This window comes from Tamandua tetradactyla, chromosome 11 (assembly GCF_023851605.1).
Source record: "Tamandua tetradactyla isolate mTamTet1 chromosome 11, mTamTet1.pri, whole genome shotgun sequence".
In the NCBI taxonomy this organism is placed as follows: Eukaryota; Metazoa; Chordata; class Mammalia; order Pilosa; family Myrmecophagidae; genus Tamandua; species Tamandua tetradactyla.
Window position 1 is genome coordinate 21,103,085 of NC_135337.1, and position 23,395 is coordinate 21,126,479.

The 23,395-nt window shown below is 34.6% G+C and overlaps 1 protein-coding gene across 1 annotated transcript in view; it reads left to right on the plus strand.

Annotated features, from left to right (window-relative positions):
* The window catches only part of OLFM3 (olfactomedin 3), a 213,322-nt gene that overhangs the window by 182,826 nt on the left and 7,101 nt on the right, over positions 1 to 23,395 (plus strand). The window contains exons 3-5 of the mRNA XM_077120087.1: positions 2,286 to 2,441; positions 7,031 to 7,250; positions 22,581 to 22,687. Coding sequence (XP_076976202.1) covers positions 2,286 to 2,441; positions 7,031 to 7,250; positions 22,581 to 22,687 — 483 coding nt within the window. The remainder of the gene's footprint in view (positions 1 to 2,285; positions 2,442 to 7,030; positions 7,251 to 22,580; positions 22,688 to 23,395) is intronic.

The following is a 23,395-nucleotide window of genomic DNA, read 5'->3' on the forward strand; positions in this document are numbered from 1 at the left end:
ATAATTTCTAGGAGGATGTTGGCCATGCCAGTGATGGGTATCTTCATAGACAAATGCCACATTCAAATGTTTGGACAGTTTCTCTTAACACAAGTAGCTTTTCTTCATTCGTACTTAGCCATAAATGAAGTTAGAAAATTATTTGGAGAGCATTGCATTTATCCAAGATGCAGTTGCCATACTTACAATATTGACTCAGCAAATTTGCATTGCAGTAAACAGGAAAAAAAATGAAGCTTTTTGATTACAGAAATTGTAATAAATTAAGAAACATTTAGCAGTCGCAAATGTTATAGCCTATTCAGTGAGAGAAGGGGAAAACCCTCCTTAAACTATTAAAGTTCTAATTACCTATTACAACCATTGGAAATCTAAGATAACTTTATTCAATAGATATTTATTGAGTACTTACTTTGCATCTGGTTTTGTGCAAGGTCTTGGGAAAAAAAGACAAATAAGACACAGCCTCTAACTTCATAGGACTCACAAGTGGAGCCGCTTCCCTGCCCCCACCCAACACACATATTGTACAATTGATTTTAATATAAACCAGACTATGTATTGTCCTGAAAAGGGCAGAATAACATAGGGCAGGACTACAGATCAAGACAGCAGAAGAAAATGAAGCAGGAATGTAGGGTCTTGTCTGACAGGAAAAGTGGAAGAACCAGCATGGGCCAAGGCAGAAGAATTCACTGCTTTCTGAATGTTTCAGTCTTGAGGAAAGTATGAATCATGGGCTTTTCATAGCTGGCTGGTCTACAGAGCTTTGGGACGTTTCCTGATGACAAGAGTTTATCTCTCAACAGATCATCCCTTCCTTATTTGTAATTCACCATTTTTCAAATAAATAGCTTTCACTGATTACATGAACAATGCATGCTCATTAAAAAAGAAATGGAATAATATAAAAATATATAAAACAAAGCAAAACTGAACTGACATCCCAGTAGTACCTTTTTGGTGACCATCCTTTTCATGTATCTTTTTGCATAGAAAATATATAATTCTATGCAAATGGTTTAATGCATATCATATTTTTCAAGGACCTCTTTTCCACAATACTTATTTTCTCACCTTTCTTCTCTTCCCACCTTCACTATAGAAAACTGCTGTTAACCCTCTAATACGTATTATTCTTAACTTTCCATATTTTTAAAAACTAATTAATCCCATTTTCTGTTCCATGTGTATGACAGAAGAATCAAATTGTAGAAAGTTCTTCATGTTTTGCTTTTCTCACCTGACAATAGATTATGGAAATCCTTCCACTTAGATCAGTATCTGTGCCAAGCAACCCTTCTCACACGTTAGTAGGCACAGTAATCACCTGGGGGGAGGGAGTTGTTAAAATGCAGATTCCAATAGCTCTGAGCTCAAGATTCTACATTTCTGAGAAGCTCTCAGGTGATGCCAAAATTGTACCTCTATAGACAACTGTGCAAACAGATTATGGAGATTTATTGTATTCATTATAGTATTTATTAATATCCCATTCCTCAATTCATTCAACAACTCCCATACTATTGAAAGTCTTCACTTTGTCTAGGTTTTTGTTGATGCAAAAATTACGGCAGCTTTTTTCTCCTCTGACTTTGATGGGCTTTATAGGTCCCCTATTTTCTAGTCCTATAGCCTGGGGCTCAGTGAACTGAGATGATGTCACCAATTTAACATGTGTTTGGTGCTTATTTACAAGCATCTGATACAGTTGCCATTTTTGAGGTCCCTTAAACAGTGTATTCTTCAATTGAGGAAGTGTCTTAGCACTTTCATCACTCATGTTGGCCAATTCCATCAGGAGTGCTTTCCACCCATTGTGGAAACAGCTGGGCTAGTATGAATCCATTCCAGGTCTTTGGACACTTCACCACCATCCACGGTTGTTAAGCGTCCCAGATTTTTAAGAAGTTAGCATCATTCATAAAGAAAAAACTTATTTTGACATTTAACGGTCTGAGCATTATAATCATACAAAGCCTTGGAATTGAATTTCTATTTTTAAAATTTGTATTTCTGATTTATTGATTTCCTATTTATATTTGGACATTTCTAATGTTAGAATATACTTCTTATCATTTCCTATCTAGATATAATTTTCTCTTGCTGAATTTTATGAAGGTTCATCATGAAAAGTTGTCCTTACAAAAATGTGAAGTGTGGGAATGCAGTTATACATTTGGCCCTTCTAGTTCCTCATGTTAAAATCATTTTTGCTCTTTCAGTAGTCATTGCATATACCTGTAAAGTGACAATAATGTACAGACAACATTCTTGTTTAACAGGTTCAGAACATGTCCCAGTCCATTGAAGTTTTAAACTTGAGAACTCAGAGAGATTTCCAATATGTTTTAAAAATGGAAACCCAAATGAAAGGACTGAAGGCCAAGTTTCGGCAGATTGAAGATGATCGGAAGACACTAATGACGAAGCACTTCCAAGTAGGTTTGACTTCTGCAATCTTGTCAATCCAAATGAGATAATGAATGCAGTAGACAGCCAGCATGGCAATCACCTAGAAATAACTGTCCATTGGCCTATACATGCCAGGTTAAAGACACACTGGGGACATCAGTCATCTCTCCAGTGAAACTGATCATTAGTTGGTAGGAGTGTATAGAAGACTTTCTATAAAAAAAATCCCCATCTTCTTAGGAGGATTTCTAAATAGCTATACTGGCATTTCAGTGTCCCTGATAGAATATCTCAAGGAAGATTAATAATTAAGTTATCAACATTTTCTGATGATTTTATATCTTGATAATATGAGGAGGAATATAGTGGAAATAAATTATTAAAAGATGCAATATTGCAATATCATTAGTATCAGCATATAAATAGAGGATTGTGTCATAAATTGATGCAAATATAGTCTTTTTCTAGATTTTCAGTGGTTTAGTGGCTGCAGTCTAAAAACGCTGAAAACGGAGAACTATTGCTTTTAAGCATACTGTGGACTTTTATTAAATATATAGGATAGTGTCATGAATTTAAAAATAATCTTTTTTTAAGTCATTTGAGCATCTATTAAAAAGAAATAATGTGCCTTGCAAAGGCTTAGCACTTCTCAGTTTATAAAATACACTGTGGTTGCCCACCTAATAGCCTCTATTTTCTTTGCCAATTAGGAAATGAAATTCACTGCTAATGGTGAGGGTGTGAGCCTGAATTTAAGCACTTGATCAAGGATCGAAGTACTTTTTGTGCATAATGAGAGGAAAAGCTTAGTCAAGGGCAGGCAACGGGGTCTCTGAATAGCACATTTTATTGTCGTAGAAACGGTCATGATTTTGTAATTTTCTCCAGTGTTATTCAGGAGCCTGAGTAGAGAGGTGTAGAAAACAGATTCCTGCACTGAACCAATTTTTAAAAGTTTTAGCAGATGGGCAAAACAGGAAAATAAGACAAGAAAGAGAGAGGCCGAAGCAATGACCCATGAATATTGAGTTGAAGAGAGAAGTAAGTAATACCAGGAAGTTAAGAAATTAGGACAAATTAGAGTAGGCCTAAAAGATAGAAAAAGTTAAAAAAAATTAATGGTAATGAGAGAATGAAGGAAGTAGAAAAATAGAGTATTGATGTGGGAAATAGTAGATAGAAATAAAAGGCTGGGGAAGAAATGAATTAGTTTAACCAATATTTATTGAGTACTGAAGGCATATAAAGTGGTATTGGACCCTCTGCTGGGTGTATAACAGGTAATCTGTCTTCTCCAAAAGACTTCTAACAAACAGGCAAGTGAAATTGATAGAAAATAGAAGCAAAACATCACTTATGAACAAAGGGAAGAGTAATTAATCTTGTTTAGAGAAGATCAGGGGAAGTGTAATGAGATTTGGCAATATACAAGAAAACAATTTTGACTAGTGCCCCCCCCCCCCACTCTCCCCTTCTCCCCCAAACTACAAAATTGCAGGAAGGATCAAGAAAGCCAAAAGGTTTTCAATGTCAACTTTCCATGTTAAGGTTTAGAGTATAGACTGTACAGGAAGAATGTGAACCTGATGCTGAAACCCCCACAAAGCAAGAAATAGGTAAACTGGTAATTAAGGCCCTTAAGGAACATTCCAGGAAAGATGACAGACAGAGTGGAGATGAGAAGCTGAGCGTATCTCATTTAAAGCATGCAGGCAAGCTCAGATGGATAAAGGAATGAAAAGTCTGCAAAGCCAAGGTACAGCTAGAGGATGCCAAGGCTAGCAGGGCTGGGAACATATGAGAAAGCATACACATCTATGGAAAATCTTGGGAGAAGAGAGGAAACAAAGAAACAAACAAGATACAAAGATGAGAGAAAGGGGGAAGTGTGGCAGTGGCTGAGTGGCAGAATTCTCACCTGCCATGCTAGAGAGCCTTGCTCGATTCCCAGTGATGCTTACCCATGCAAAAAAAAAACAAGGTGAGAGAAAGGAAATAATTTGTCTATACTATACTTTTGCCCAGCAGCAGCAGCCAGGCTACTAATAAGAAAACTTAGTTTTCAGGTAGCACCATGTGACATAATGATTTGGATTTTCCTAGTTCATGTGATTCAAGTGTATCCTGAAATTATATTTCAAAATCCAAATAGTAATAATAAATATTTTCCTGAACACTTATACATACTTGAGGCACAGTTCCCAGTTCTAAATTGTATTAGCTAATTTAATCCTCCCAACAATTCTCTAAGGTTTGCATTATTTTTATCCCCACCTTACAGATAAGGAACCTGATACCTAAAGAGATTGAAAAATTTGTCAGGATTATATATCTAATATCTATCAGAACCAAGAATCAAATTCAGAAAATCCAGTTTCAGACTTAACGGTCCCCATCTCTATGCTTCATTGTCTCTCTATGTAGACCATAACACTCTGAATTAAAAATAATAATTATTAGATGCTCAATAAATGTTTGTTGAATTTTTTTATTTATTCATTGAGTTCCACCATGAGTTAAGATTTTGCTCGAGGTGCTAACGAGCTATATTTGAGAAGAAATGGAACATTCTAAAAGTAAGTTTAATATTGAAGAATGCTTTTGAATCAAAAGAAAATCCTCCTCTGTTATGCCATTTTCAGTTTATCAAAAACCTTAAACAGGTTTTGTGTTTTATCTTCTTCGAGATGAAAAGCTTATGTTATCACTAGAAATTACCCCTCTTAAAAAAAGGGATCCTTGTTTTGCAAAGTATTCTGGCTACAGATTTTGTAACGAGAACAAAAAACATATGAGGAAATGAAACTGTAGATAGGATTAGCAAGCACAGACTATGATATTCTATTTTAACCTTTTAAGGATTTGATATATTTAGTGGTTGGACTTTTCACTGCTCTATGATTTTCCAGACCTTCAAAATTTACTGCCAATAACCAAATTATGAATTTTTAAAAGTTAAAATATATATATATATATAAATACTTTTTATTTATTCAGGAAAAAAGCTACCAACTTTTTGTCATTCAATTGCTCTATTTTTGATATGCCTCTAATAGAAAATAAAACCTTTTATTGTGACAGTCGTTACAATATGCAGCAAATGGTGCCAGTAGAACTATACTCATTAAAATCCTAATGAAGCCATTGTGTCTTCCTTTAGGGATGCCACAAGACTTCAAACTAATAAGTTTAACTCAAAATGAACTGCCAAAATCAACAGAGCTCTTCAGTTCTGCCTTTTGATTGTCATATTTACTACCTTTCCCATTATTATGATTCTTTTTACCCTCCCACTCAACATGCACATTTAGACAAATTCACAGAATTCCAAGCTTACAAAGCAAGTGAAAATTTCACACAAAAAATGTAAGCCCATAAATCATGGCAGCAATGGGAGCTCCTGTTATTTTAATGCATTTATAGTAATAACATCTTCTAAATGTAATTTTAAAATCCAATTTTCAGCTCCTTAAATTGGTTAGCATGCAGCACGGCTTCTGACAGTACCTATGGATTATTCTCAAATGATGGTAATAGTGACAGCTCTTTCCACAAAGGATATCATCTGCAATAAATAAATTTGCAATTGAATTGAGCTCATGGAATATTTTCTCTGATCCCATCACCTCTCACAAGATAAAGGGAAGAAAAAAAAAGGCAACACCTCTAGAAACTGCCAGTGATTCTGCAGGTGCAGTTCAGTCCACTGATGGCGAAGAGTGAGGGATAATGCTTTGGCAGCATCAGCTTCTCATTCTCTTGACAAAAAAAAACAATGTTTCTGGTTCAAAAAATTCTGTGTAACTGGCCCTTCTGTTACATAAACCATGAGTACCTTAAGCATTTCTCCCTTACAATAATGACCTTTAAATTACCTATGCTCAGAAAAGTGGAATCAGAGTGTGGGTAATAATGGAAATGGTAAACAGCAAAATACATTCCTTTGAGCTTTGGAAAGCTTTGCATGATTTACTGTGCTTGCTGAATTTGCCTTCCTAATGATGATGTGCTAAGATGGATGTTAAAGAAAGCTAGGAATACTGAGCAACGGTACAGTAGAATTATAGAGTGGTAGAAGGCCATGACTGGAAAAATTCTAAGTTTTAGGGCAAAGTTGACCCAGGATACAAAAATCCCTAAAATTACCCCCCCATAACATGTATAATCGATGACGGATGAGTAATTAGACACATCCAAACAGGGATATAGTATTTGCCCTATTTCCAATGACTATATTCAGTAATAAATTATCAACAGCTAGATACTGCTTCTCTTGTTCTCTTTATAAAATGCTACCAGAAAAGGAGAGAATACATGAACTCATACTAACTGCCATAGGAACTTTTGATAATTATGATAAAGGTCAATTTATTTTATAGAAAAGCATGTACCGATTTAAAGAGAGGTTCCTGCATAGAAAAGTTGAGATAAATGGATTTACTACCAATGATCGTGTGATTGCTTACATTTTCACAAGATACCAACCTTCAACTAAAAGCCAATGAGGAATTTTGAAGCTATTCTGATAATCTCCTTTAAATATCATATAAAAGAACGCAACTGCTTGATTTGTTTTAAATGACCCTCAGGAACAATTGACTGCTTTTCACAGGAGTTGAAAGAGAAGATGGACGAACTTCTACCCTTAATCCCAGTGCTGGAACAGTACAAAACAGATGCCAAGCTAATTACCCAGTTCAAGGAAGAAATCCGGAACCTGTCTGCTGTTCTCACTGGGATTCAGGAGGAGATCGGCGCCTATGACTATGAGGAACTACATCAAAGAGTGCTTAGCTTGGAAACCAGGCTTCGTGACTGCATGAAAAAGCTAAGTAAGTAGAACAATCTCATTTGTCTTTTCTAAGTTGTATTATAAAGTAGTTTCAATGTAAACTGCATTCTTACGTTTTGCAAATAGTCATAAAGTACCTAATTATAAGAAAACCACTGACTGCTAAGTGTAAAGTGTTCCTTAATGACTAAAACATGTTTCAATATTATTTGCTTAACAGTTGTCTGATTTTCAAAGCATGTCTTTACCATTTGCTGGTAGTCTGGCGCAGACAGCGAACTCCTTCAGCTACGCTAATGGAAATGAGCTTTGCTAGAGACAGTTAGTATGTGATGGTGGGTCAGTGCTTGGCTGAGGGAGGGGGTGGCGGTTTGGATAGCAGGAAAAGGTAGAGGCTGGGAGTAAATGTTACCCTGGGGCCAAATGTGAAGCAGCAATGAGTAAAGCAAACAAGTCATTCTGCCATCATGCATAGTTGCTGTCAGCGGCTCTGACTTACTCAAGAAATCAAAGCAAGGCAACCACTTAAATAGTGATTCCCCATTTTACAAGGGGCTAGGCGTGTGACATGGGTTCTGGGAACTTCATACTGACCTCCTAGAATTTGTGATTCAATCTGGTCTGAATTTACAAACTGTTCCATTGCATCTGTGAGCTAATTATTCAATATAAGTCACCATGAGAATAGTCTGTAATTTAAATGTAAAATGAAGAAGTGACTATGAATTGAACCAGGAGGGCACTGCTAATCCACATGGGCACAGAGTTTTAGTTTTTGACATGGCATGACATGACAGCGAGGGCAATTCAATAACTGTAAAAAAAGTATTCTCTCAAGGTAAAGAAACTCTTCTGGAATCAGAAATAAACTGAGGGGGAAGAATAAAGCATCTGGCAGACAAATAAACAAACAAAAACAATTGACCAATTTCTAGTGAAGAAATCTCCAGTGAATAAACCTAAGCTTTTAAAATAAAATTTAAAAGAACTTACAAAAACATTATGACTACTTCTCTTAAAAATACAGTTCAAACAATAAAAGGGAGTTAAATACAAAATGTCACATTTAGTTACTAACAACCTCAAAACAACGTGGGGAGCTAAGGGGCCCCCTGCAGTTCCACCCAGGATTTCCAAGAGAATCCAGCAAAAGTAATCTAACGGAAGTAATATAAACCCTAAGGCTAAATGCATGTACAGGAATCCTCAGCATTTCTTTCTTATCAGGCAAGGGTCACACTCTGTCAACTATAGATAACTATAACAAACAGTTATCTAGATTCCATGACTCATGCACGTCACTCACATTACTGCTGAAAGGATTCTTTGAAGTACAAATCTGAAATCCTGTGCTTCTGCTTTATATCTTCAATGGATTCCCTGTGTCTTAGGATGGGATTTGTGGCTTCAGAGGCTCTTCACCTGTGCTCTACCTCCTTCTCCAGTCTTAGGTCTTGCCATTTCCCTGCAAAAGTTCTATGACCCGATCGCATGTGTCCTACACTATCTTATCACAAAGCCAGTATGGGACATTCTTTTTACCTTCATCTGAAACATTCTTTCTCCTTTACCTGTTCTTGATAGCATATTTTCACATGCCACATGAGACGGGCTCTTTTTCAATCATCAGGTCTTAGTCTTGTTTTGCCAGAATCTGTCATTGCCCTCCCAGACTGGTCTATAGTAGGTGGTAGGTGATCCCAGATCTGGTATTCTACAAATGACTGGATTTTTCATTATCCCTACATGGGTAATTGAGCGTCTTCCTTTTGTTCCATGAGGACAAGAACAATTTCTATCTTGTTCATTCTAATGTTGCATCTCTCAACACTAGAAAAATGCTTGGCAAAGAAAAATTACTGAGTAAGTAACTGTTGAATAGATTAATTACATAAGGAGTCATAGTAACAATTTCTAAACTTTTCAACTGAACAAAAGATAGCCATTTCGAATGACAGGATGTGATCTGTTTTACTTGTTTAAAAAAATGCTTCTCTTTGACCACCTAATATTTGAGTTGAAAGGCATAAGGGTGATTAAGACAAAGCAAGAGGAAATCATTTATTTGACATAGCACTTTAAACCTCCTTTATATGCTCTGCTTTTGCAACTCAAGTTGTGGAATTTTTTGTTAATATACAATAGTTAAACATTAATGACATAAAGAAATTCTGTTGTTATATTCTATTTTTTTTTAATCAAGAAATACATTTAATTCAATGTACATATTAGTTACATAGCTTGACAAATGATGTCTCCACCAAATAAGACAAGAAGAAAATCTCAGTGCAGGGATTACTTATTGGTATTCCCTCAATGTTCAAGTTTTTTGGGGAGTTACAAAGAAGTATCCAGATGCATGTTTTATTAGTTTTTATAAAATATCTGTTTAAAGTTTTTCTGTAAATGACGGTACATGAGACTGGTTTCTGTAAAGCATTGTTTGTGGTGATTTGCCTTGAGAATTCAGTCTTTTATTCCTAGCATCCTACAATAAACCCAAGTGCAAAGGCTCTGTATTCTGAGATCAAGCATATGCTGAGTAAGTATGGATGCTACTAGAGCAAAGACAAGCAATAGGATGGATATAGCAGGTAAAGGCCTTGAACTTTAACATGCTACAGACATGGTTTTAGAGGATTAACACTTGAAAAACTCTGGACAGCTGTTCACTTTTAAAAATGAACTTCACTTCCCATCTATATTCTTAGGTGGTAATTATTTCTACTGCATTAATTAATACATGTTAATTTTATTTTAATTAATGAAAAACATAAAATCTAGCAACCAATACAAATACCGAACTGCAATGCAATCAGTATTCAACTTCCTTATTTAATGAGATGGTTGTTAGGAGTCAATTTGTATGACCTTACTGCCAGACCTTATAAAATATTGGAAATAGTTCTAACATGTCATAACCTTTTCCCTAGATTATTAGCAGTCATGGCTCCTTATTAACTTGATATTGAGGCCAATGCAACCATGAATCTAATCTATTAATGCTCTTTTTTGTCTCGAAAAGGGTTGCTTTCTCTATCACATTATATTTTTTTGTCAATCACTCAAAACCACCGACTGAGTATCTTTGGAGCAGAGTGGATATTTATCAACTAGACCACAATATCTAATTGAAATGTAAAGACATGGAGTTCCAATAAAGTGATATATAAGTCCCTGAATAATAAATAAATGAATCTTCACATTTTTCATTAAAAAAATAGAAAACTACTCCAATTTGAAAGGGAATGTCTGAAAAGATAGAAGTTGCAGAAGAAATCAAATGTATAATTTTGAGTGTGATTATAATTTATATAATTTAGTTAACACTATACTTAGTATTCAGCTTCTTGGGAATTGATGTAGGTGGGACCATGTTGTCTCTGTGTACCTTTTTAATTACATGCCTATTATTATCTCATAAGTAAATATCTGAATATCAAAATAATGGACAACATGAGCTCAGGTGAGAAAACAGATGTTAATCAACATCAGGATATCAGAAAAAAAACAGAGTAGTTCAGTGTTCCAAATGGGTCTAAAATTCATTTGCTTATGCTACTCAGCTGTAGAGCAGCACATTGGGTAATTATGGTGTAAGCAATATAGCAACAGGAGTGAGAAGACTCATTCATCAATGGCATCTTCACTGACCACAAAAGCCTCAAAACACAGCAGCCAATTAACAGAAGGTAGAAACAGACTGGGGAGAGACAGGATAAAATTGCAACAATGATGGATGCATTACCATTCACCTCTTCAGTGGATTTTCTGTTAGGTTAAATATCACAGTGTACATTACATGAATTTTAAGACGCTACAAAACAAACTAGCCTCATTCCCTGTAAGGTCTAAGTTACTATCAACCAGTTATTGAGAATACTTGGGCATCACTTACTCTCTCTATTTGAGAGTTAAGGGTTTGGAGAAAATAGAAATTAGAAAAATGTTTCATTAGCAAAGCACCCTAGTGGCTTGAATGAGGTAGAGTAATGCTTTTCCCCAAGTGCTAATTCTCTCCTGAGAGATGATGTGCAATAAAGTCCCCAGTGTTTAATTAAATTATATCCCATTCCTAGATATGCAGAATATCTATATGCATGTGAAAATTTGACTGATAAACCATAGTTAAACCTCTCTCATGCATCTCTCATGCATCTTGAGATAACCACTGGATATTTATTGTAGATGATAATAGAGCTTTCCAGGGCTCTCCACCCCACTCAGAAGGCGCACACACACACACACACACACACACACACACACCCCACACACACACACTTCTTAGTTCTACTTTAGGGCAATGGTTTGGTGCCATCTAGTGAAGCATCAGTTACATCTTGCTATTAACACAAATGGTTTTGAGACTTCATGTTTAACAGAAATATCCATAGTGTTTAGAAACAAGGGATCACAAATAATAAGATTTGACCTTAATCTCCTTTCCATGTTTTTGTCAGATTAGTTTGCAAAGGGCAAACTAAATTGTCTATGTGGTAATAGTCTTATTTGCACAATCAAAAATTTAATTGACAGACTATTGTGAGCTGGCATTTTTCTCTAGGTGTTTGGTGATGCAAATGCAGCCTCTTTCTAAGGTCACAAAGCTTGTATTTTACTGGAGACAATAGCCACAGACATAGATAAGCACAGCCATGTTGAGTGCCTACTGTTTGACAGGCACTATGTCAGCTATTTCACATCATTCTAATCCATATAATACTTCTGGGTAAGGCATTATTATTGGTAATCTATTGAAAGGAAATGTACAGATAGTTTGTGTTCATTTGCCTAAGGTGTATGATGAAGGAAAAATTCAAACCTTAGTCTATTTGATTTCAAAGTTAGAGTTCTCTTCTCCAAACATGCTGCCTTTTATGGGATATATACGATAATAGATAAATACTCTAAACACCTTAGTAAATTTAACTCAATTAGTAGGACCACCTCTAACCCAACTCCTTAAGAAAGAAGTCTGAGAGCTATCCTTCATTATTCCCCGAACCTCACTCCGTACCCCCTTATAATCACTATGCCTGTTTTGTAAAATGATTGCCCCCTCATCTGTCTTTCTCAAATCCATCCTCTCGTCTGCATCCTCACTTCCACCTCCATAATCCCTAATCCAGAGTACCATTCATCTATTCTCAGTGGGATCACTGCAAAGACTTTCTAACTACTCACCGTACCTGAATTCAAGCTTTCTCCACTACACAAGTTATTTAATCTTTCCCTAATGCAAATCTACTCATTTTCTACCTATCTTTAAAAGTCTTCAGTGATTTGCCTTAAAATGAAATCCAAACACATTTGTGTGGTTCACACAGCTGTCGATGACATGGACTCTGCCTGAATCTCTTGCTCTTTTCTCTCAAATTTCCACCATGCATTCACCTAACCTTTAACAATTCAGTTCCTCAACCATGCATGTTTTCTTCACCCTTTGGGCGTTGATCTTGCTTGCTCTCTCATGGAACACTCTTCTTCCCTACTTTCCCTAACCAAATTCTAGCACTACTTCATTGTACGCACCCGACACCAACTCTTCCGGGGAGCCTTCCCTGATTGCTCCTGTATGTGGCTGGATTCCCCCGGAATGTACTCCTATAGCCCTCGATTTCCTCCCCCATGGCACTTAACATGTTTTACGGAAAATGTGCATTTACTTTTAAATTTTTTAAAAATCTTTTTTTTTTTTGGACAAGTTGCCCATCCTCTGGAAGCCAAGGACCATTCCTGTTTTTTCCAGTTGACTCTTGCCACAGTAGACCAGATATATAATAATTAAAAAGAATTAATGTCCGTAGAGTGAGAAAATCTTATTTTTAAAATAAAAAAAAAGATTTCTGTTAATTTCAAGAAATACATTAGTGTACATAAAAATACATTTATGTTTATATCTTTTAGAAAACCCAAAAGCTTTGGGGAAAAGACAACAAAAGCACAGGCTGGCTTCATCTTTATTTTTGTTGCCATTTGTTCTTTCTTCCGTAGCAATGCAGCATTTTATTCAAAAATACCTGATGTCTTACTCTACTAGGCATCTAGAGCAAGAGAAAGGCACTGGAAATTTCAGTGAAATTATGAATTAACTGAAAAGTCTAAATGTACCTTTGAGTCAAACTTACCTAGGAAACTTAAGGGAAGGTTTAGCTAAGAAATTTAATAGGGGAATTTTAAAAAAGCATTCTTTCAAATTAATTTGAAGAGATCTTTCAGTGAGTCATTTGCCAAACAACTTTACTATACCCCAAATTCTACATTGCAACATAAAATGACAGTTTCTCCAGGTTCCATGTACTTGATGATAGATCGTTCTTCTCAACTCCTATAATCCTCTAGTTATTTTTAGCCATATTTTTGGTAATTGAATGATCATATCTTTCTTTTTTATGTCCTATATTTTTCCTATGTTACAACTAAATTGTAAGCCTTTTAAGTATAGAAAACATGAGCTTCCAGAGGCAACCATAAATTATCAAATTATTTGAAATTTCATGACATAATTCTGCTCTATTCAGTATGACATTAAATAAGCTTCCCTTTAAAGATATGCTAAGAATATAAGCCTATTCTTAGCATATTCTCTATCTCAGAAACAGTAGAAGAGGAGTTGAAGTACTTTTTAAAATAACGTACTGATAAAATTTCGCGAATTTTGGAAAATTGGGCTATTGAGATACATGCATACTATACTTGATCCCATTTATCAGACACCCACTGGAAACTCATTCTATTGCTCTATCCAATACAGCATCTATTTCTTTCACCCCATTCCCCTTAGCAGTGTAGCTGATAAATTGATTAGGCATGCAAAATTTTTAAAATAATATAAATAGACTTTACTTCCAAATGTATGGTAAAGACAATTTATTTTAAACAGTTTTAATATAGAGATTTTTAAAGATCAGATTACATCTACTATTGCTACATGAGTCCCCCAATGACCTTAAGTAAAAATAAACAGTATCCTGTCCATATTTACTGCTCCATTTAATTTGCTTTTATAGATATGGCCTTAGGGTTCAAATACAAGAGGTGTTTCCAATATATCGCAAAGTACATTTATATATTAAAGAAATAAACAAAAGAGAAGAAATATGTTTTTTGTACTTCATGGATCTAAACAATGGATCTTTCTGCTGAATCCCTAATAATATATATTCTCTGAACTGCCGATCAATACATATGGATTGTGACTGATCATAAAAATAATTAATGTCTAAAAGTCATCAAAGAAAGAAAATGATCACTTTCCTCAATAGATATAAAATGATATCTATTTTATATATTTTCTGAATATACAGAATGTGCATGTGCAATATATCATAAAATGCTGATATTTTCATGTTTCACTGCTGACAGAATTACACAGCAGGAGAAAGTCGATGAAGCAAGACTCTTAACTTCCTCCTTTTCCATCCACCTGTGCAGGAACATTTGTCTTCCAGGCATTTGGGGAAATTATCCTTTTTGTCTGGTTTTCTTTGTCTTCAAAGAAGGTGAGAGTAGCGTACAAAAGATGATTTATTTGAACAAAAGCTAGTTTTTGATGAGTTGAGAAATAGGAGTGACTTTTATGGTTTATTTTATTTAATTTTACAATTTCTGAGTTCCATAATAATCAAACGATCCCGATGCTTACTTAATACTAAGGGCCATAAAATTATAACTAAAATGGCAGCCAGACTTTACAAATTCCCGTAAGCTGATTTTTACTCATTTCATTTGACAGGATGAATTTTAGCTTAGAAAATCAACAACCATCTGTAAGGGAAACTCTGACTCAGAAGAAATCAGCATTCAGAACCTTTTTTGTCTGTTTCTTGCTTTGTGGGGAAAAAAGTAGAGGATAATGATGATAGATTTTGTTTCTTTGTTTATTTCACCACAGTCACAAATGGAACCTTCTACCCATCAGCATATAAGATTTTGATGATTCCACATCTATACAGTTTCCTTTTAGGTAGAATGACAAAAATGTCAGGTTTCAGACTTTCCATCTTATAAATAAGGAAACAACTTCAGAGAATAAGTGCATTGTCCACCATTATATGATGAGTTAATGTGGAAGCTAAGATTAGAAACCAGATCTCCTAACTGCCTCTTCAGCATTCTAACCTGAATGGAATATGCTACACCAGGAACACTTCCTGAAAAATTAATGGAGTTAGGAGCAGAGAGACAAAGGATAGATTGAGGCATCTTTACTTATGGTGACTAAAGATATTAACTACCATCTGCCCATGGGCTCCATTTCTTCAATTATTGTCTCATTTATGATGTTAGTTTCTCTCTCTAATAGATTATTCCTATAGGCAAATGAATCTTTCTTAAACAATGATAAAAACATCAGCACAATTAATTTTTCTCATCCCCGTAGTTACCTCCCCCCATCTCCCTACTTCTCCCTTAAAATAATCAATCATCTATAGCTGTTGCCTCAGTTTAAGCTTTACAGAATCAACTCATATCCAGTTTCTGGTCTCACTACCCTCTTCATTTGATTCCTGTGATTATCAATGACTTTCAGATGTCAAAAACCATGGTCACTTCTTTGATTTTATCTTACTACACATGCCAGTGGTAACTCCACAGTTCACTACTTCATCCTTCTTAAAATGCTTTCCTCTTTTGGGTTTCTTACCACCATACATTTTCTACTTTCCACTTATGGCTTCTTCTTGGATTTCTTGTTAAGTCCTATAAATACTGTAACACCACAGAGCTCTGTTCAAGGTGCATTTCTCTTCTCTGTGTATGTGCTCCCTCTAAGGCAATATCTAGCCCTTGACTTACTGTCCTGTCATCTCTGTGACAAAATCTGTCCAAGTTGTGTCCCAAAGGAGTGTCTGCTCCCTAAATTTGTATACTATCTTCTCTGCATCTCCAATGGCATGTATAATAGTCAAGAGTAACTTAACATACTCCATATTGAATTCTTGATTTTTCCTTCCAAACCCACTCTTCCTTTAGTCTTTTCACGTACGTAAATGACAGTACAGTCTGCCCAACTACACAAGTGAAAATTCTGAATATAGCCCTGGAATTTTATTTTGTGATTACTTTTTCTGGTTAAATATCACTACTCTGAGAGGTCCTTCCTACCCCCCAATCTAAAGTCATTCCTCAATCACTCTCTATCAAATAGCCCAATTTACCCTTTGCATTGAATTTATTCATATCTCATATGTTTAGAGTATTTGCTTATCTGTTTTTTAATTCTATCTTCCTCCAAGATGTAAACTTCACTAGAACAGTGATATCATGTCTTGTTCATCACTGTAACTATACTACCTAGAACAGTGCTTGATGCTTAATAAATCTTAGTTGGATGAATGAATAGATGAGTTAGTGAATGATACACTACTATTTGAAGGCCATGCATAAAAGCCCTTCTTCTAAGCAACTAAGGGTACAAATTTACAGTTCTAAAGCTATTAAAGTGTCCAAATTAAGGAATCAAGAGGAAGACAAATTCTCCGAGGAAAGGCAGCTGGCATCTGGGGTTCCTCTATCTGAAAGGCACTTGATGATGTCTGCTCATTTTTCTCTTCTGGCTTCTGGTTTCAAAATGGCTGTCTCAGCTCCTATGGATCCTTCTTGCTTCCCCCAGGATGCTTTCACTCTTAGTTTCTCTAAACTCTCGGCTGTGAGCTCTCTTCAAAATGTCTCTCCCTTAAAAGACTCCAGCAAGTGGATTAAGACCCACCTTGAATGGGCGTGGTCACATCTCTATGGAAACAACCTAATTAAAATATCCCACCCAACAATAGATCTGCCCCCACCAGATTGGATTAAAATAACATAGGCTTTTCTAGGGTACATAACAGATTCAAACCAGCACAGTCTGCATAAACTGAGTCTAAAAGATCATCTATACCCAGAAAATCTATGAACATCTGAAATAGGAATATATCTGAAGCAAATATGGGTTTTGTGTCATTTTGATTTGTCCATATTATATATTAAAACTCAGATAATAGACTCTACCTGTGGTAAAATGAGCAATTTTTCAGACAAAGCAGGTTAAAAACCTCACTTTGAGGTTTAATTGTACAGTTGATCATGTACAAACTTTAAATTAAACTATATAGCTACAAAATCTCTACTTTTTACTATAGAAACAACTTGAAGTGACCATAATTTCTTAATGATTATTTTCCATTTAGTCATTTCTTCTGGGTATAAAGTTTTGTGGGGCTGAATATTCCCTTATGTTTATATTTCATATTTATGATATTATATTTATATCTAGAACAAATTTTTATTCTGGCCTCTGTGATTCCATGTATTGTTTCTTTTCAAATGATCATGAAATAACATTCATTTTAAAAAGATTCTTTTCAAGAAATTTTAGACATATTTTCCTCCTGTAATTGATGGGTGTTCAAATGAAGCATATTTTCACTGATAACTTTGAAATAACATGTACCACAACTCTCTTTTTTTTTCAAAATGTTCTTCAAAAAGAGCTTACAGAATAGATCCCAGAGCTTGTCATGGGCTACCATACTATCCTCTCATATTTTTCCTTCTAGCTGCTCCAGAATATAGGAGGCTAGAGGGCTTAAATACTTTTTTATCATCACAATCGACTTTTTATTCTTTTTTTGTGAACAATAACATATACAAAAAAACTATTAATTTCCAAACACAGCACCACAATTAGTTGTAGAACATATTTCAGACTTTGACATGGGTTACAATTTCACAATTTTAGGTTTTTACTTCTAGCTGTTCTAAAATACTGGAGTCTAAGAGAGATGTCCATTTAATGATTTAGCATTCATATTCATTTGCTAAGGCCTATCTTCTATGTATAATTCCACCATCACCTTTGATCTTTCCATACCTCTCATTGGGGTTGTTTGGGCTATGGCAACTCTAAATTTTTGATATTGGAAAGGTCTGTCACTAATATGGGGTAGGGAGATGGAACTATCTGATGTTCTGGAGAGGTTGGGCTAGGTTTCAGGAACACATCTCTTTGAATCATATTTATAACATCTTTTAGTATAGCTCCTGAATATATCCTACCTGCTATGATCACTTATTTGCATTTCTTAACAGTGGAGTGAAATCAATAATAAATGTTTTTCATAGTAGGGACTCTACATTTTTAAAGCTGAAATAATGTGAGAGAGAAGTTGTTAAGTTAGAGCTGGAAGTTTAAAGAACACAATTTCAATTAAGCTCTTACAGAACTGAAACCAAATCAAAATACAGAATATTCATATCTTCCATTTTTGCAGACTATTTTCACCTTCCATTTTTACCTACTTCCTGGAACTGAAAAGAAACCTGACATATAAAAACCTAGAAATCATTTTGAAGTATGCAATATGCAAATGTGAATTTTACTTTTTTAATTTAATAGCTGATGTTCTTACAGCTATTTAACGTTTTGAAATTGAAATTTAAATATTTTGTGAACATAAAAAATTGAAAGGAGCAGAAAGGCTTAGAATAAAAATGCAGCAGTACCTTCCACCAGCTCTTCTCCCCAGAGGCAATCGTATTTAACAGTTTTAATTTTAGAGCTTCAGGTTGGTTGCTCTTATCTCTAATAATATGCTTATTTTCCCACTATTTTTGATTTATCAATTTCAAATATAGTTCACTGAATTCCCTGCTTTTCATGAGGTTTAGATCACTACATCACTCTACTTTTTTTCTTGCCTTCTCCTAACAAAGTTTACATGACCATTCACTGTTCAACCCTTATTGAATTTTGTAATTTTAAATCTCATACTTAAAATCCTATTTTCTTCATTAATTATAGGCAAACTCTCTAAACGTCACATTTTAAAATGTTAACACTGTTATGTCTACCTTTTTGTCCATCTCTTCTCCCATTTTTTAACATATCCTAACAATGTGAACTTTGTTTATCCTTCTGTTATCACAGTTAGCATCTTGTCTTTTAAGTCACAAGGCAGAGGAAATATGTGAAAATATTCTTAGTTTCTGGACTGATTCTTTGAGTTTCTATTATTATGAGCTCTTTGGAGTTATGCAGTGAACTGGAACATCTTCCTTTCCTCTTTGAGTCCAATATCATGATATCTGTATCATTCAAAGAAGAGTATCACAATAGTTAAGTTTGAATGAGTTCTCCTTTGGTATAGACAATACCCTCAGTTTTCCCTTGAGGTTCTCACACAGTCTATCTACCGATTCCTGCTACTTCTGAGATCTCCTCCTAGAGTTATTATTCATTCTAGACTAATTGTTCTCAAGATCTATTGTACAGCTATCATTCTGGGGCAAGAAGTCTTAGTTTTTCTAATTTCATGTCTTCCTTTGTCTTGGTTTGCCCCCTTATTTTGCTGAAACACATTCTCAAATAACTTCTAAAGAACGCAGGCATTATAATTAAATAATTGAAGATTTGCCTGTCAGAAAATATCCTGATTCTATCTTTTTCTGATTTTTTTTTTTGAAATATAAGGAGTTGATCATGATCTTACATCATCCATCCTTGGTAGCAAGAAGCCCAATGCCACGCTCATTCTTGTCCTTTGTATGTGGTCAGTTGTCACTCATTCTATCTGAAAAGTTTCAAGATCTCACTTTTCCTACTCTACTAAAATCTCACAGTGAATTATTTTTAGGGATGGAGCTATTTTTTATTCTTGATATTGTATATCCTTTTAATTTGAATATTTATGTTCTTAACACTGGAAACTTCCTATGTTTCTTAATAATTTTCTCTGTTCTCTTTCTCTCCCATCTCATTTTAAAATCTTGCTCTTAATGTTAAATATTCAGGATTGGTACTTTCATTTCCGTCATTTAAAAAAAAATTGGGGGGTAACTATTTTTACCTTCCAATATGTTGCTTTTAAAAAAAAATGTAATCATATTTCAAATTTCTAATATTCTTTCTGTTTCCCTTTCACAGTATGCTTTACCTGCTTAGTAGATGTAATGTTGTCTCATATTTCTCTGAAGAAACTAGCATCTCATCTGCTCTGTGTATCCTCTCTCTTTTTGTAGGGACCCTTTTTCCCTGCACAATTACCTTGGTTGTTTATATTGTAAGTGTTCTGACAATATCCAGTAACCCTTGCCTCTCCCGTCATTTTAGAAGATTTGAACAACAAATTTGCCTGGAACCTCTGTATGTTTATATATATATCTTAACACTTCATTTGATTACCACTTGTTTTACTTTCCCAAGCTGCTCAAAGCGGATACCATGAAATGCATTGGCTTCAACCATGGGAATTTATTCGTTTACAAGCTTACAGTTTTGGCACCACGAAAATGTCCAAATCTAGGCATCGTCAAGACAATGCTCTCTCTGTTACATGGCAAGGCCCATGGCGTCGTCTGCTGGTCTCCCCTTTCTCTTCCGGGTTTGGCTGCCGTCAACTTCTTGCTTCTTTGGCTTTCTCTCTCTTTGTCTGAATTTCATGCTCTTTCAAAGGACTGTAGTAAGAGGATTAAGACCCACTCTGAGCCACACCTTGACAGAAGCAACCTTATCAAAAGATGCTTCTTATAATGGTCCACAACCACAGGAACGGTTCTGTGAAGAGAACCATTGATATTCTAGGGTACATGGTATTCTAGGGTGCATACTATTCCAACCACCGCACCTCTCTCCATCCACCTCTGCCCTATAGAAATTTGATAACAATTTCTTTTCCAGTGATGATGCTCATACCATTCTCTTTATTTATTGTTATTTTTTTAATTTGAATTATTCCTTTGCTATAACTTTGATGGTCGGGATATAATGGATATAAAACATGTATCAGTCTATCACCTAAAGCCAAAATTACTTTCCAAAATTTTACCTGATTAATTTTGCTGTTATATTTTCTTCAAAGACAGAATTTATCATCTAATGAAAATCACATGCTGTGTTTTTGTAGTGTGTGTGTTTGGGTGGGTATCTTCTTATTCATTTTAACCTACTTACGTTTAAATGCCTTTTAATACTTAAGCAATAATAAAACATTTTCTGTGTGGCTAATTTCATAGTATGACTATTTCTTATCATCTGTGATTTTAGAAATATTTACATAGACACCATTAAAGATCATATGGTTTTCACTAATTGTACTTTACAGTAAGAAATACTCGATTTGATCCATTCAAAATAGATTAGCTCTTTTTCTAGTTGAAATTGATATTTCTTTACTCACATATTGTTCACATCTTTATACCAAATTGAAGTGATTTTTCTAAATAAATTTAATTCAAGATCTTGCAATTCAATATAAATAATGTTATGACTTATTTGCTCAGTTTATGAAATTTGAGGAAATTATAAAAGTAATTTATTATGTAAAGATGACATCACACCTAGTTTTGAAAAAATATGTCCAATTCAGGTTTCATGAAACACTAAACATTACTAAATATATACTTATCACTGAAGTAATAGTGAAAAACATAATGTTATCATTCATCATCTAACTGTATAGCTTAGTATTCTACCAATCGCAAATTATTCTTATGAGGAGCATATTTAGAAAAAATTAGCCATGTAAAATCCAAGCTAGAATTAGTTTTTCCTTGATTTGCTTTGAGGATCTGTTCTTTTCCTTCCAAATCTCACAAGAATGCCATGAGTTGCTGTTGATTTAGCACTTATGAATACCACACTTTCCATCAATTCTTGTTGACATTGAGCGTGGCAAAAATATTATGATTTTTCAAGAAAGTGATAAGTTTTTCATCAGTGATTGCATCTATTGATACATTAAATCTTTCTCATGTGATAGGGTGTGACTTTTTGTCCTTTTATGTACATGTCTGTCTTACCAGTCCCTGCTATCTGTACATTTAACCTCAGAATATACCTCTCTTTCAGGTTTATTATGGCTGAATTTTCTATTAATTTATACTCTATAAAGATATCTTTCACAGGAGCTTCTTATTTACCAATACAAATTGCAAATCAGTTTGTAAAGTGTTTTCTGACTTGTATAAGTAGTCCATTATTACAACTCATGGGGAGGTGAAGGGTGGGAAGGAAGCATATTAATCAGGTAAACAGGCCCATAGGCCATGTGTTTAATTGTTCCAGCTTCCTTATTTAGAGAAAGCAGCTGCTGAATTGGTAGAATGATGATGACTTTACTCACTTATTACTTTCCATAGTGTACAACTCATTTTCCACTTTAAAATCCTTTATTCTAGATTTCAAGCATTAAAAATGCAACTTCTCATGGTTGAAATTCTGGTTAAATGCAAAACATCCAATATGAAATGATCATTCATTCATCATATGTGACATTAATCCCATGTTCATGCTTTGTTTTATGATCCCTTTCTTTGTTATGGTTATGAATGTGGGTGTTGGAACCAATGACCATGTTCACCCAACATATTTATATTTTTCTGATTTCAGCATGTGGCAAATTGATGAAAATCACAGGCCCAATTACAGTCAAGACATCTGGAACCCGATTTGGTGCTTGGATGACAGATCCTTTAGCATCTGAAAAAAATAACCGAGTATGTTGCTTTAAAAAATGCCTTTTTTAATGTGCTATGTTTTATTTATACTTCTCTGCACTGGTCTATTTATTTTCATCAAGGATATTAGTTTTACTTTGAAAAGTGTTAAACTGTTTGAATATATTTCCACTTTGATAATAATAGCATCTCTAAAGACAGATGCTATCTTTTTATTTTAGTAAAGTGTTTCTTCCTATACTTTACCAGTATAGTGAGTCTAATTTTTGTTGGTTTTAGTCTTATTTTATGATCAGTGATTAAATAGGGCTAATCACAAGAATAGAAATTCCCTATATACTCTTTCTAAAACCTACTCCTTAGAGTGAAAAAAAAAAACACTAAATAAATAACAAACTTAAGAGCTAACCAATTCACTAAACAAGCTAAAATATCCCTGGAGTTTACAAGTAATTTTAAAAGAAACAGCATGGAAAGTTTTGGGGGTATTTTCTTAAGTTGGCAATGCCTTTATTATGTAAATCAATATGCTGGAAACTTACCATAGCTCTATTTATGTTTTAATTCAGAATTCAATATAAATTAAGATTCTCAAGGGTCATATCCAAGTGAGATTTAGTTACTAAATTACTAAAATGGTTTCATTAAAAAGTAGTTATACCTAGAAACGATCCAATGAACAAGTATTAGTAGAAGGATCTGTGATATACTTGAAGCAGAAATAAGTTGACTATATAAAATTAGGCC